The sequence below is a fragment of the Eimeria necatrix genome, genomic scaffold, assembly GCF_000499385.1.
Source record: "Eimeria necatrix Houghton genomic scaffold, Enh_scaff42, whole genome shotgun sequence".
In the NCBI taxonomy this organism is placed as follows: domain Eukaryota; phylum Apicomplexa; class Conoidasida; order Eucoccidiorida; family Eimeriidae; genus Eimeria; species Eimeria necatrix.
Genome location: NW_013654796.1, coordinates 51,435 through 63,747, shown reverse-complemented (window position 1 = coordinate 63,747; position 12,313 = coordinate 51,435). Strand labels below are relative to the sequence as shown.

The window sequence follows — 12,313 nt, the reverse complement described above, 5'->3', positions numbered from 1 at the left end:
GGCGAGTGCACCAACCAAGCAGACAAAGCTGCTAGCACTGGGACAGCAGACGCTGAGCCTTTTTACTCCGTTGCTTCGGCCGTTTCTAGGCTGCTGAACATCGCACCACACACGAAAAGTTACACCCCTTCCCTCGAAACGAAACACGTTGGCTCAGGCCCGCATTCTGTTCGTCTGCAGCTGTGCGTTCCCTCCATACACCACAAAGTAGCGAGTGTAGTAGGTGCTGTTAGTATTCGTCCGCTGCATAGCTCTGCGTTTGCTAGGAAGTTGAGAAGTTGGTAGCCGTCACAAATGCCACTGAATCAATAGCTGGGACTCTCAGACAGATAAGCTGCCTAGAGGGGCAGCCTACCTCCTGTGTATTGATGAGTAACGCCCAATTGTTTCCTCTTCTATACAGCTGAAAATGTTAAAAATTAGAGCACGAAAGCAGGCGTTGTGCCAACAAGGAACTCCAAATTACTCTGCTGAGTGGCTGCTGGTCCAAACTTGCCAAATGTGTCCCTTGCTTCATCCAGCAAAACCTAAACACGTTCTTTTAACCTTATTGCCATCATAAACTTCGCCGCTGAAGAATAAGGAGACGGACGCGACACGCTACTGCATCTATAATAGTACTATGAGCAGCAGCAGGGGCAGCTAATCATCTGCTCCAGGCCACTAGTTGCCAGGTTCGGATCTGCGCTGCTTCCACTACGGCCGTTTGGCTCAGCTGCACAAAATTTGTTGGAGTGAATTCCTCTTCAAAATGTGTATGACGCCTTGCAGGAGAGAACTCGTGGAGGGTTCAGTGCCTTCGCATGCCTCAACAAGATGCGTCACATCAGTGCAAGCAACAAAGCCAGGACAGACTAGGTAGAAACTGCTCCAGGTAGGATTTACCTTGAAACTTGTGGAACCCTACTTGTAAGCAAGAATTGTCGCAATGAAATACAAATGACTACGATATTAGAATCACAACACCCCATCCTAGATCAACTGCTGGCTGTGTCGTGGTGAAACCTATCTAAAGGACTCTGCTACGCTCCCTGCTACAGGAAAGGACTTCCTGTGAACGTGCACTAAAGTCTGGCGAAGTACAAAGCCAGACAAAAAAAGAGGTGCTTACTCTGAAACACTCTAGACTAGCTGTAGACACGCTGTAGTGACTGTGCATGGTCGCGCCGCACGCCCGACTACTGCAGCGTGAAATTTGCTGCACTTTTTGCTTGGAAATTCCAAGGTTTCGAAGCCAGAACTGTACATTAGCTTATCTGAGCAACGCTGTGCTTCGAAGCCAGAACTTTACATTAGCATGTCTGAGCAACGCTGTATGAAACTTGCATCTGGGGAAAGTTCTTTCAAAGCGACGATTACGCCACGTATCTACCCAATCAGAGGCAAGAACAAGGGGATTGGGTAGATCACAAATGTCGCCTTCTTAATACTCCTAATTCTCCATCTCACTCGAACCATCAGCCACCAACAGCTCGGCGTGTTCTAAGCTCTTACCTTTGCTCACACGTACACTTGTCTTCCCCTTGGGATGCGTACCGATTGACGTACTTGCCGAAAAAGGCTTCTGCAATATTAACTGTTGAAGCTCAACGAGGGCGAGTTATGAAAACGCTATGCTCGTTAATCACCATTATATAAGGGACGGCGCCGAAGCCCTTTTCCAGCACTGTTAACCCCATCTTCGCATTCTGAGTTACTTTCGAAACTTCAGTTTCGCTAAGCCACGTAAAGCAAGCAAATTGTAGTTGTAGGCACTACTGTAAAGCACTGGCATCCTCCTGGGAGCGGAATAGCGTGCAACTCTATAGAAAAGCAATTATACCGTGGAAGTAGCAATGCTTTTTGCGGTCTGCCTCTCTGCAGACAGGCCGCGGCATGTTGAGCGTTTTCGCAGATTCCGGCTTCTTTACATAAAACATTTTCGGTCTTCACATGCGGGTTTGGATATTAATCTGTCATGGCTCCAACGGACGCTGGAGCATGCAAGTTAGAGAGGGCATAGCTGCTGCATCAGCAACTCTAGGAACGAAAGCGCCATGGGAATATTTCTGTCCCTTGCGGAAGTCTATTGCGCTACTGTGGGGTTACGCCCTGGACGATAGGAGGCGAAGAGTGGTAGGGTACCTGCCTGGCACGCTGTACCACGGGCTGTGCACAACTACAACGGATTAACTCCAGCGACACCGCAAACCTGGGATACTTGGAAAGGCGAAGAGGCTGCTTCACAGGAGGTCCCGCGTCCTATCTAGAGCTAAAACTTGAAGCAGAATGGCAGGTTCGAGCGGAACGGTGTTTACGAGGCGTTTGCCCCTCAGCTAGAAGGCCTACTGAAGCACAGTTTAGCTATGGGAACGGATGCTGTGCCATACCTGTACTGTACCGAACCACCTAGGGACTTCTGTATGGCAGTGCGAACAGAAGTAACAGCAACGCAGAGAAGCAACTTATGCGGCGGTGAAAAGAACGGAAGTTGGGAAGAGTGCCAGGCTGTTATGAATGTGGAGCGATGCTCACGAGCACCCCATCTCTGCAGCAGAGCTGATCAGGGCATTGGGGAAGATTCACCGGACGTGCGGCTGAAGTGGAGCACTACGTTGTCGAACGCCTGGCAGGCCTACAAGGAAGCGTGAGGCCGCACTAAATGCCCGCAGTGGTAATGCAACAGTTTAGCGATAAACTAAGGCGAAAATGCTAGGCGTGGGAGTCATGAGAAAGCACTGCGGTGCGTAGTCGCGGCATGACCCAACGACCCGGAAAACTCTGCTATCTGAAAGCCGCACGTCCAGATATCAACGAATGGAGAAAAGTGCATATCTGGATAGGAAAATGGCCCTTTCAATCCGATTGCATAGGAACGTAATCATGCGCCAAAAAAGAAACAAAAAGTTCCGAAAGACAGATAATTAAAGGGCTGGGGCGAAATCTGCTCTAGTGTGAATCCGAGGGCGTGCTCGTCCATAAGTAATTGATTGTTTGCAAGAGTGGCTAGGGCAGTTGATGGCAACGCGTGCGCGAGAGACGGATAATCTTCCGCTGAAGATGGTTAGTCCCTACCAATTCGGGACACGTAAAATGTCTGCAGAAGATGCGCAATGCAACCGCGTACAGCGCCGGCTCTATACGCTACAGCGCATCCAGAAGGAAGCAAACCCGCAGGTCGCTGACGTTGTAATGAAAGCAACAGCCTGTAAACGGTGGCTAATACATATGCGCAGCTATTTGAAAAAAAAACCGAGCGCTGCCCCTTATCCCTCCTACCGAAGCCAGTACACACAAGTAAAGCTAGCTTTTGGACCCAAGCAGCAACCTACATAAGCCAGCTACGTCCGAACAATGCAGTACCAAAGCACTCCAGAGACTCGGTGGAACTCCTTTAAAAGACCAAGTTTACAATTTGGGCCGTTTTACCTCGATGGTTTATGTTCGAAAGTTGCAGATCCACCAAACGGCGCGTCATGATGGCCAACATGCTGTTTAGGACATGCGACTGTCACGGCAATTTCAAACACTCACCAACGGAACAAAAGTCCAACTAATAAGGTTAATAACACTTTTTGAGCTGCTCTCAGCAATTTTGGCTGTTGTATCTTCTTTTCGCACGACTAGACAGGCGTAAGGGGCCCCTAACAGCAGCCACCGCTGCATGCGCCTCACGATTATTTCAAGCCCGCTATATGCTAGATCTTATTTCTCCCTCTTACTGTTATCCAGCAGAATGTATGTGCTTCTGCACTGTTGAATTCCTGGGGGCTGTAGCTTGAGGCTACCAAGTTGCTTTCCGTCCACTGCCGGACCCATAGTGTTTCGGTTGCACGCTTCGTCTCTACTGAACTTCCACAGCATTTCAAGGCTTTGCCACAGAACGCACGTAGAGAAATGAGTACATCTGCATCTCAGGCAACTGAGGCGGTGGCATCCCCCACAGGATCCTCCGGTGGTGGAGGTGCAAATGTCAGAGACAATGAAGCAGCAACTGTTGCACAGAGGAAACCCGCACAGGATACACAAAATGGGGCCATGGCCAATTCTACTCCTCCAGCAGCAGCCTCATCGGCATCTTCAGCTGCGTGTAGCGGCTCAATTGCTCGCAAAAGATTGGCGCAGGAAAGAGCAGCTTGGCGAAGAGACCATCCAGCAGGCTTTTCCGCGAAGTACGCTCCTATGGCTGATGGGAGTGTTGGCCAGGACATCATGAAGTGGATATGCAAGGTTCCTGGAAAGAAGGTTAGCACCTGATGCCCCGTTGCTTCAGGCGCAAATGGTGCTGGGAGGTCGATTCCGCCCGTGGATGGACGAGGAATTTCAGAGAAAACAGTTTCTGCTTCGGTATATTCAGGGCATTCAATTGTGTACTGTTGGTATTTTCTGTGAAAATATGAACTTAAGACAATAGCGAGCCATCTGTGTGACCTTGCTTTTGTGGGACTGCAGGGTAGTATTTGGGAAGGGGGTGAATACTGCCTGACAATGGAGTTCTCAGAAGAGTACCCAAGCAAGCCTCCCAAGTGCAAGTTTGCGCCGGTCTTGTTCCACCCAAATGTATATCCTTCAGGAACTGTTTGTTTGTCGATTCTTAATGAAGATGAAGACTGGAAGCCGTCTATCACCATCAAACAAATCCTTCTCGGTATACAGGTACAATTCCCCTCCACTCGCCACAGAGTTCCGCTGTCTTAGTTCCTTTTATTTCTTTCATCGGTGTTATTTGTGGCTTCACGGTATGGCTGTAGCAGCTAGGCCTCACTCCGTTGCATGAGTTTTAAAACGCTTTGGTTTTCAGGATTTACTGGACAATCCAAATCCTCAGTCGCCTGCGCAAGCCGAACCGTATATGCTCTACTGCCAAAATCGAGATGAATACAACAGAAGGGTGAAGAATCAGGCAATACAAATGCGCCCCAAGGACTAGCTCAAGATGCTTGTGCTTTTTGGCACGGCAGAGTGGGTAACGCACACTTTGCCACTCGGGCCAGTTGATGAGACGACAGTTGCAGGGATGATTTTGCCCCACTCTCCCTGTTAAACTTGTTCATAGGGCATGGAGATGTCAGACTGGCGCTTCAATAACGGACGAGCCTCATGCATTGACTGCAATGCAGCATTGCACATCAGTAGCTAGAAACATATCCGATCACGAAGAAAGAGGGATTGAGGGATTTTAGAAGGCTTGCAGCTGTATCCCGATCAGAAAAATTTTCTCGGTAACGGATGGGGATTTGGGGATTGAGGGTTGTGATTGTTGGCGTCTAGCGTTCTCTTTGGACCCAGGGCAAAACGCAACCGGTTCTGGTTAGGCGCTTTAGTAAGTGCGTTCATTGCTGCAGTTGGGTCCACGCGTGATTCCCGGCGAAAAAGGTTGTTCTGAGCCTAAAGATGGTGTTGAGCTAGCTCCTCCAGCCAAGCCGGGTTTCGACCCTAGTGGGCGTACAGTGGAGTTTACAAACACGAACAATAGCTCAACACTTTGGGTGTCTCAGCTGCATTAGGGAGCGCACACCGGCATAAACGGCATCAGTTCGAGCTTTGTGCTGGTGTAGGCTTTAGGATCAGCTGCTAGTTCAAGCGGCGCCGAGGCGCCATGAAAGTTGCTCAAGCAACATAAGAAGCGTAGGAGAGGAGGAGGCAGCCTTTTGGAATCCTGTTAGGAAGCCCAGTAAAGCATGAACTGGTGGCCACTTACCGTAGTAGCCATGCTTCTCGTGACATGCAGTACGTTTCACGATATCTTTTCTTGGATGCTGGCACCGTTCGCATGAACATTCACACCACGCTCCTTGATGGTGAAGTTCGCGTCATTTATGCACTCTACCACTCTACTTTTCACCATTCTGCGCCGTATGTGTACGCACAAAGACAGCCAAAATGCATGCTAGCAAAAGATGGCGTGAAGTTGGCAGGTTGGGTGTTTGGCGCCGCACGGTCCCACACTGTGTTGGCCGCTTTGGGCGTGTATGCGTAGCAGATGTAGACAGATGCCTAGTCGCTTTATGCCATCTTTTGCTACCCTGATGCAACATTTTGAAGTGAGCTCAAACGGTTTCCACTAGCAGCGATACTGGTGAGACGAAACACTGATTCAGCCTGCGGCATTGCAATGAGTCTTGGGCAAATATGGCAAAGGGACAAAAACCAGGTGACCTGTGGAAGTAGCAACCTAAAAATTGAAAGTAGGCCCATATTCGCAGCCAATGTACACGCGCAAACTTCGAGACAAGTGTGGGCCCCACACCGAATCGGACGTGAGAAAAAAGGGGCAAACATGTTTCGATCCACCGAAGAGATTCGTCTTCACAGCTTCTTTTAAAGGCGATCCCTTAAGCAGACAGGACACGAGAGCGTCACAGTAAGGCTGACCTCCATACGTCGTGCACACAACGCGGCTGCACCTCCATGCATTTGCGCACACAATATGGCGGAGTGAACTGATGTACATGTACACTGCTACATGTGCAAAGACAGTGTGATATTCCTAATCCAACACGAAACAGATGTGCAAAATGCGCTGCGAAGAACTTTGACAATTAACTTTGACAACCACACACGAACGCACAGCCGGAGGAAAGCCCAGTGAAGCCTTCCGTTGCACGAATCGTATGAGACAACCTGGCACAGTAACCCTGTGCCCTGCAAGATCCACAGTCTTTTTCTTTACGACTGAAAGAGAAAACGGAGATCCTCCTGAGTCAGTTTGTGCATTGCCTGGTTCGAGGCCCCCACTGTGCCGTCGAAGACAAGCTGTTTCTTTTCTTGGAGTTGAAGAATCCTCTCTTCAATTGTGTCGGTACAAATAAATCTCACGCCCTTCACTGGCCTAGTTTGGCCTATTCTATGGGCTCTTTGGATGGCCTGCATCTCAGCTGCAGGGTTCCACCAAGGATCCATCAGGTATATCCTACTGGCAACTTGAAGATTTAGGCCCTCACCCCCAGCCTTTAAACTTATTAGAATCACCTTCAGGTTGGAGTCGTTGTTAAATGCGTACAGCACATTGCTCCTGCAACCATAAAAGGCGCCCGCATTCATCAGAAACCAGGCTTATGGCAGAAGTGGTGCGGTCCTTGTGCCTCGAGACGTCAAGCTACTGTCAAACTCATAAGGGCAACAGAAAAGACTGATACAGATTGCCCGTGAGAAAGTATAAACACTAAATGGCAGGCCTGAAGCAAGAGGCGGAACCGCTTGTACAAAAGAACAGCAGCACTCACCTCGCAACAGCAGTCATAGACCCTGTCAGCTGGGCGCAGTGGATCCCTTCTCTCTTTAATCGGAACTCTATGAGGTCCAGCATCGCACAAAACTGGGAAAATACGATGCTTTTAACTGTTGCGTCTTGCTTGAGTTCCGTTTGTAGCTCCTGCAGCGAGTAAGCAATTGTCTCCCCAAAACCCTTTGACATCCCCACCGCCACACGAGAGTTCTCTGATAACAACAGAAGAAGGAAATCACTGGCAAGTGCCCACGAAAGCTGCCGCAGCGTGTACAGAGCCCAACACGCAGAAGATTCAACCGGGTAAAGGCTTCTTTCTCACTTGCACAAGGGCCTCGATTTTAGTGCTGCTTGTGAAGTTGCTGGCGCTGATCTTCTTCATAATCCCACCGCGCCTGCTTGCGGTCCTTCCCGGCGTCAAAGATGCACCAGTCTGCCTTTCAGCAGCGACGCTTGGATCATCTGTGCCATTCTGCAAAGTATAGCCCACAAGCTATTTCTCAATGGATTGAGTAATTGGCTGCATTGGCATGGATTTCCGAGACGTCTGTGGAGCAGCCCGATTGATGCCATTATATGACTTAGGCTGAGCTCTATGATACGCGTACAACTGAAAGATATCAATTTTAAGTGAAAGAACCGCAAGCCTGCGATAGCAGCTATTCAATACCTCGAGGACGGTGTCCAGCTCAGAAACCTCTTCTTCATCCTCGGCAAGTCCATTCTCTCCCCGACCGTTGCGACAGCTCTTTCGCTTTTTCGAGTTGTCTGGTCTGTCCTTCATTTTCCTTCCCGTTGCATCTTCTTCCGAGTGTTCCCATCCCCCTGGCTTCGACAGGTCGATTGTCAGGGGGACGAAACAAGCAGGACAGCCCAGCGCTGCAGTTGCTGGCACTTGCTGCTGCTCTGCTTCTGCTGCAGCTGGAGCAGATTCGATATACTCTTGAATGCAGAGATGATGAAATGCATGTCCACACTTGGCCTCGGCAACGTCCTGATCATGAACGCAACCACAGGAAGGATGCAGCAAACTACAGTCATGTGACGATCACTGTCTGCACGATATCACGACTCTGCTGAGCTAGCAATCGTTTTCTGACAAGAGGCACTCAAGGACACAAAGCAGAAGGGCTGACGAAAAAAACAGACGTTACTCCAGTTGGAGGCACTGCAACACTGCAACCGGGGGCTGCACTGTACAATTAGGAAGAAGCGAGGCAATGTACTTCATGAAAGGATACAGCCGCCACAGCTTCCCACGCAACAAGATCAAACACTCCCGCAACAAAACTACGAACATCAGGAAGCACAGCTGCGTCAGCATCAGCAAGCACATACTGCGGCATCCATATCTTCCTGACAAATGGCACAGACGCCGGTTTGTTCTGGGTTCCGTGAGTCAGTCGGCAAGGGCATACAACCCTCTTTGGACTGCAGGGAACCATGAATGAGCAAGTAAGGATGATCCACTGCTTGACGCAACCGTGACAATAAGTCAAAGATGTGCGCGAAGTTGTGCAGGACAGTGCCGCTTTTTACATAAGAGTCCTGCATAGAAACCGAGATGGAAAAAGACATTCCCGTAGCAAGAATTGCACCACATTCAAAGATGCATGGGCAGTAGCGGGCAAAGCATGACAACCAACGACATGCTTGCGTAGATTAATACCAAGAAACAGGCCCAATGTGAAGAACTAAAATCAGCATGATGCAGCCTTCCAGCAGCAGTAAAACACATTTTTACCCAATCAGTCATTCCCTAGCGTCATGCACAACGGCAACTGCAAGGGCGACGTCGTACGAATTGGGTTGCCGTCTGTTTAAAAAGAGCCTCGTAGAAATCTCTTTCTTGGGGACTCAGTGCATCCCTTCTTATGGAAACAACGAGAGGAGGCAGTTTAACGTCAGCTGCTCTCTCAATCTTTGTGCGTCGAAGCAAGCAGACATCCAGCACCTGCATGCCAAACAACCAAAACAGGAGCAGCTCCATCAGCAATAATCTTGCGAACCGCAGCTGCAGAACGGGGTACAAGAAACTAATGGAGCTCTCACCAATCCAAGACTAACGAGACTGTTGAGAAGTCCGCAAGCGTGAAGAGGAAACTTACTTCCTTCTTTAAAGTCTCGAGGGCAACAATTCCCTCTCCCTGGTACCCAAATTCCTTGATTGGCTTCACAACGCGGCGACAGAAAAAAGAATAATGCGTCATTCGCGTGTGAGAACATTTTTCGCAATACCTGACAGTATGGGCAAAAGCACCACAGACGAACCCTAAACACGTCAAAAGATGTAAAGCAGATGTAACACATAGTCGTGTACCACCACGACTATCTAACTTATGTACTTGCTTTATGCGAAATAGCCGTGACTTCTAAAATGATTCCCTCGGCTGCGGCAGCAGCGAGGGAATCATTTCCCTCGCTGCTGCCGCAGCCAAGGTAGTGGACGCGTGGGTTACATCAACCCATGCATCTACTACCGTGCGTCTGAGTCCTTACTTTCCATCGGCAAATCGGTAATGCATGGACCTGCAGGAGCAACCCTTTTTCGAACAAAAGTAATACGCATAGGGATAAAAGCGCAAAAAGCGCACAAGACTGTATAGCTCCCCAACTCTGTTCTGTAGAGGTGTGCCCGTGAGACACCATCTACAGCCTCCCACAACGATTGAAAAGTCGTCTGAATTCGTTTTATTGTCGGCAGGCGCAGAAACAACTGTATTTCCCGCGTTGTTCCCTCTACAGCTGTCGCCATTGCCACCGAATGCAACTCCCGCATGTTCGCAAGATGCAGCGTTCTCGGTTGTCCCTTCCTGTTGCTCAGGAGCTGAATCACCATTATCGTCTTCCCGAGAATGCCCCTGCAACCGTTTCTTCTGTTGCATACGTTTCTGCTTTCCACCACTCTGGATTTCAAGACAGGCACTGTCAGTCCTATCCTGATCGTCAGTTTCAGCACCTTCCCTTTGCGACGCAGCAGCCTCCCTGCTGTAGCTCTTTGCGCCATCCTCTTCTACCTGAGGCTGCAGCTGTTCCTTTCTTTGCTCAAGGCGACTACATCCACCAACAACCTTCACCGTTGCGCTGCGTAGGGCAAATATAGCTTGGGCTGTGCTGCTGTTCCGGGATTTGATCCTGTGAGCTTCATCCAACACGATTCTCTGCCACACAACTCCATGCAGAGGAGACTGCCTAAGCGCTTCTACCAACTGAGGGTCCTCCTCAAGTCTCTCCTTAACATGCCCACCTTCCTCTCCATCTTCAGATTCAGTCTCGCCCAATGCTTTTCCCCACAGCAACTCATCTATTGGCGTGAGCGCTGTGCTTCTCGGCTGCTCCTTGCTGTTGTTACTGGAGTTGCGGGATGTTTTAGCGCGCCTCCTTTTCGTGGTTTCAGATGAACGAACAGATACGACCGACGAAACGTCGGACTCTGAATCAACCGATGGGTCATCTGAAGGTGTCTCAACAAACGAATCTGAGGACCCACTTTCGGATGACGAGCTTGAGGGCTCATAAGCCGTGCTGCTGCTCTCCCACTCGCTTTCGCTGCTGGAAACGTTTCGTTCTGCGGGCTTTTGTTTCCTCGAGGACCTTCGAACCTCTTTCTTCACGTGCTTCTTCGGTTTTGTATACTTCTGGACAGTTTTGCTGCTGTTCTTGCAACTGCGTGTTTTGTTTTTTGCCTCCGTTTTCGTCTTTTTATTGATAAGTGAAGTCTTTTTGCCCGTGACAGCAGAAGCATGCTGACTATCGGCTTGTTGCCTGTCTGGTTTTACTGGCTTCACATACTTGAAGGGCGGCTTACTTCTGCTGCTACTACTGCTGTCTGGTGACACAGCGTTTTGCGGCTCGCCGTCCTCGTCGCCAGCAGATTTGCCCACCCCCTGTTTCGCAGGAACAGCTCTTTTGCTCCGTTGGCATTGTTGACTCTGGCTGCTTGCTTTGGCATTTTTCACCCCTGAGTTGCCTTCTCCGCTGCTGCTGGTAGCTGATGTTTCTTTACTTTCTTCTTCACAGTTGCACTGTTCGCGTATGGGTCTTTCCACCTGCTGCCCAGCTGGCACACTCTTGTTGCTCGCAGCTGTACCAGTTTTGTCGTTACTGCTTTGACACTCATCCGCTGCAGCTTGCCCCTGCCGCTCGCTGTGCTCCTGCATCCCCGGATCTGTCTCTTGAGGCTTAGCCGAGCATATCTGGAGGTTTGCAATTTCCGAGCCGCTGTCTCTAGGCTCCGGATTTGATAACTCCTTAATCAAGCTCTTTTTCAGCAGCGGCTCCACTTGTTCCAGTAGTTGCGCTTTCTGTGCACGGGCGATTGGGGTGCCTCCAAGAGCTTTAATAAGCTCCTTTAATTCCGCTACTTTTAAACAAGCGACTTCAGCCATGCCGAGTTTTCCACACTCGTCGGTGCACGCGTCAAGCTTGGCATCTGCGCTGTCTTCCCTGCTGCTGCTAATGGTGTCATTATTCGAGTCCACCTTGCGTTTCTTGCCTTGAGGAAGCCCAGCTGTCTCTGCTGTGGCTTTTGCGTTACGGTAGCCATGCGGACCTAGCCAGGGCATCGGTCTCAGCTCATCAGGATCAATGTTTGCTTGCTGAAGCAGCTCTTTTAGGCAATTGCCAGGTGTAGGAACAAAGGTTGCCGGTTCAGCACGCCCTCCTGGTGGTGCATTCTTTCTCTTCTTGCTGGTCTGCTTCCTACCTGCTGCGGTCGGCGTTCCGTTTGGCTCATTCCGTTCTCTGCCCTCGGCGTTGATAATATTGAGCGTCACCATCGCCCGTTCTGTGGCTTCGTCCACCTTACGTTCCGTCAGCCGTTGCTTTGCCGTACGCTGGGCATCAGGACCGCAGAAGTACTTCTGGTGTATGAGTAATTTGTCCCTCATGAAGAGACGATGGCAGTACTGCACAGAGGCCAAACAGAAACAAATATTGACGGGAAGGTGAAGTTCAGAGGCATTTCCAGGATTTCCAGATGCAAAGGCAAAAGCAGCCACGGAGACGCAAATAATGTCCTGCATTAAGAGCAAGCCCTGAGTCAGACATCAGCTACATGAGAGAGTTCACAGAAAGATGACTTCCATCCCATGCGCATCGAGAAAT

At 49.9% G+C, this 12,313-nt stretch overlaps 2 protein-coding genes across 2 annotated transcripts; one reads left to right on the top strand and one right to left on the bottom strand.

Annotated features, from left to right (window-relative positions):
• Positions 1-3,876: 3,876 nt before the first annotated feature.
• Positions 3,877-4,909, top strand: ENH_00053250 (ubiquitin-conjugating enzyme e2, putative; the record flags this gene model as incomplete). Its single annotated transcript, XM_013583697.1, has 3 exons — positions 3,877-4,224; positions 4,432-4,635; positions 4,781-4,909. The coding sequence occupies 3 exons, from the start codon at positions 3,877-3,879 to the stop codon at positions 4,907-4,909; spliced, it is 681 nt and encodes a 226-aa protein (XP_013439151.1).
• Positions 4,910-6,648: 1,739 nt separating this feature from the next.
• Positions 6,649-12,096, bottom strand: ENH_00053240 (SNF2/RAD54 helicase family protein, putative; the record flags this gene model as incomplete). The annotated part of the gene is made up of 8 exons (XM_013583696.1): positions 6,649-6,994; positions 7,206-7,354; positions 7,530-7,679; positions 7,878-8,201; positions 8,546-8,755; positions 9,009-9,161; positions 9,316-9,445; positions 9,707-12,096. 8 exons carry the CDS (start codon positions 12,094-12,096, stop codon positions 6,649-6,651), a joined length of 3,852 nt encoding a protein of 1,283 aa, XP_013439150.1.
• Between the last annotated feature and the right edge of the window lie 217 nt (positions 12,097-12,313).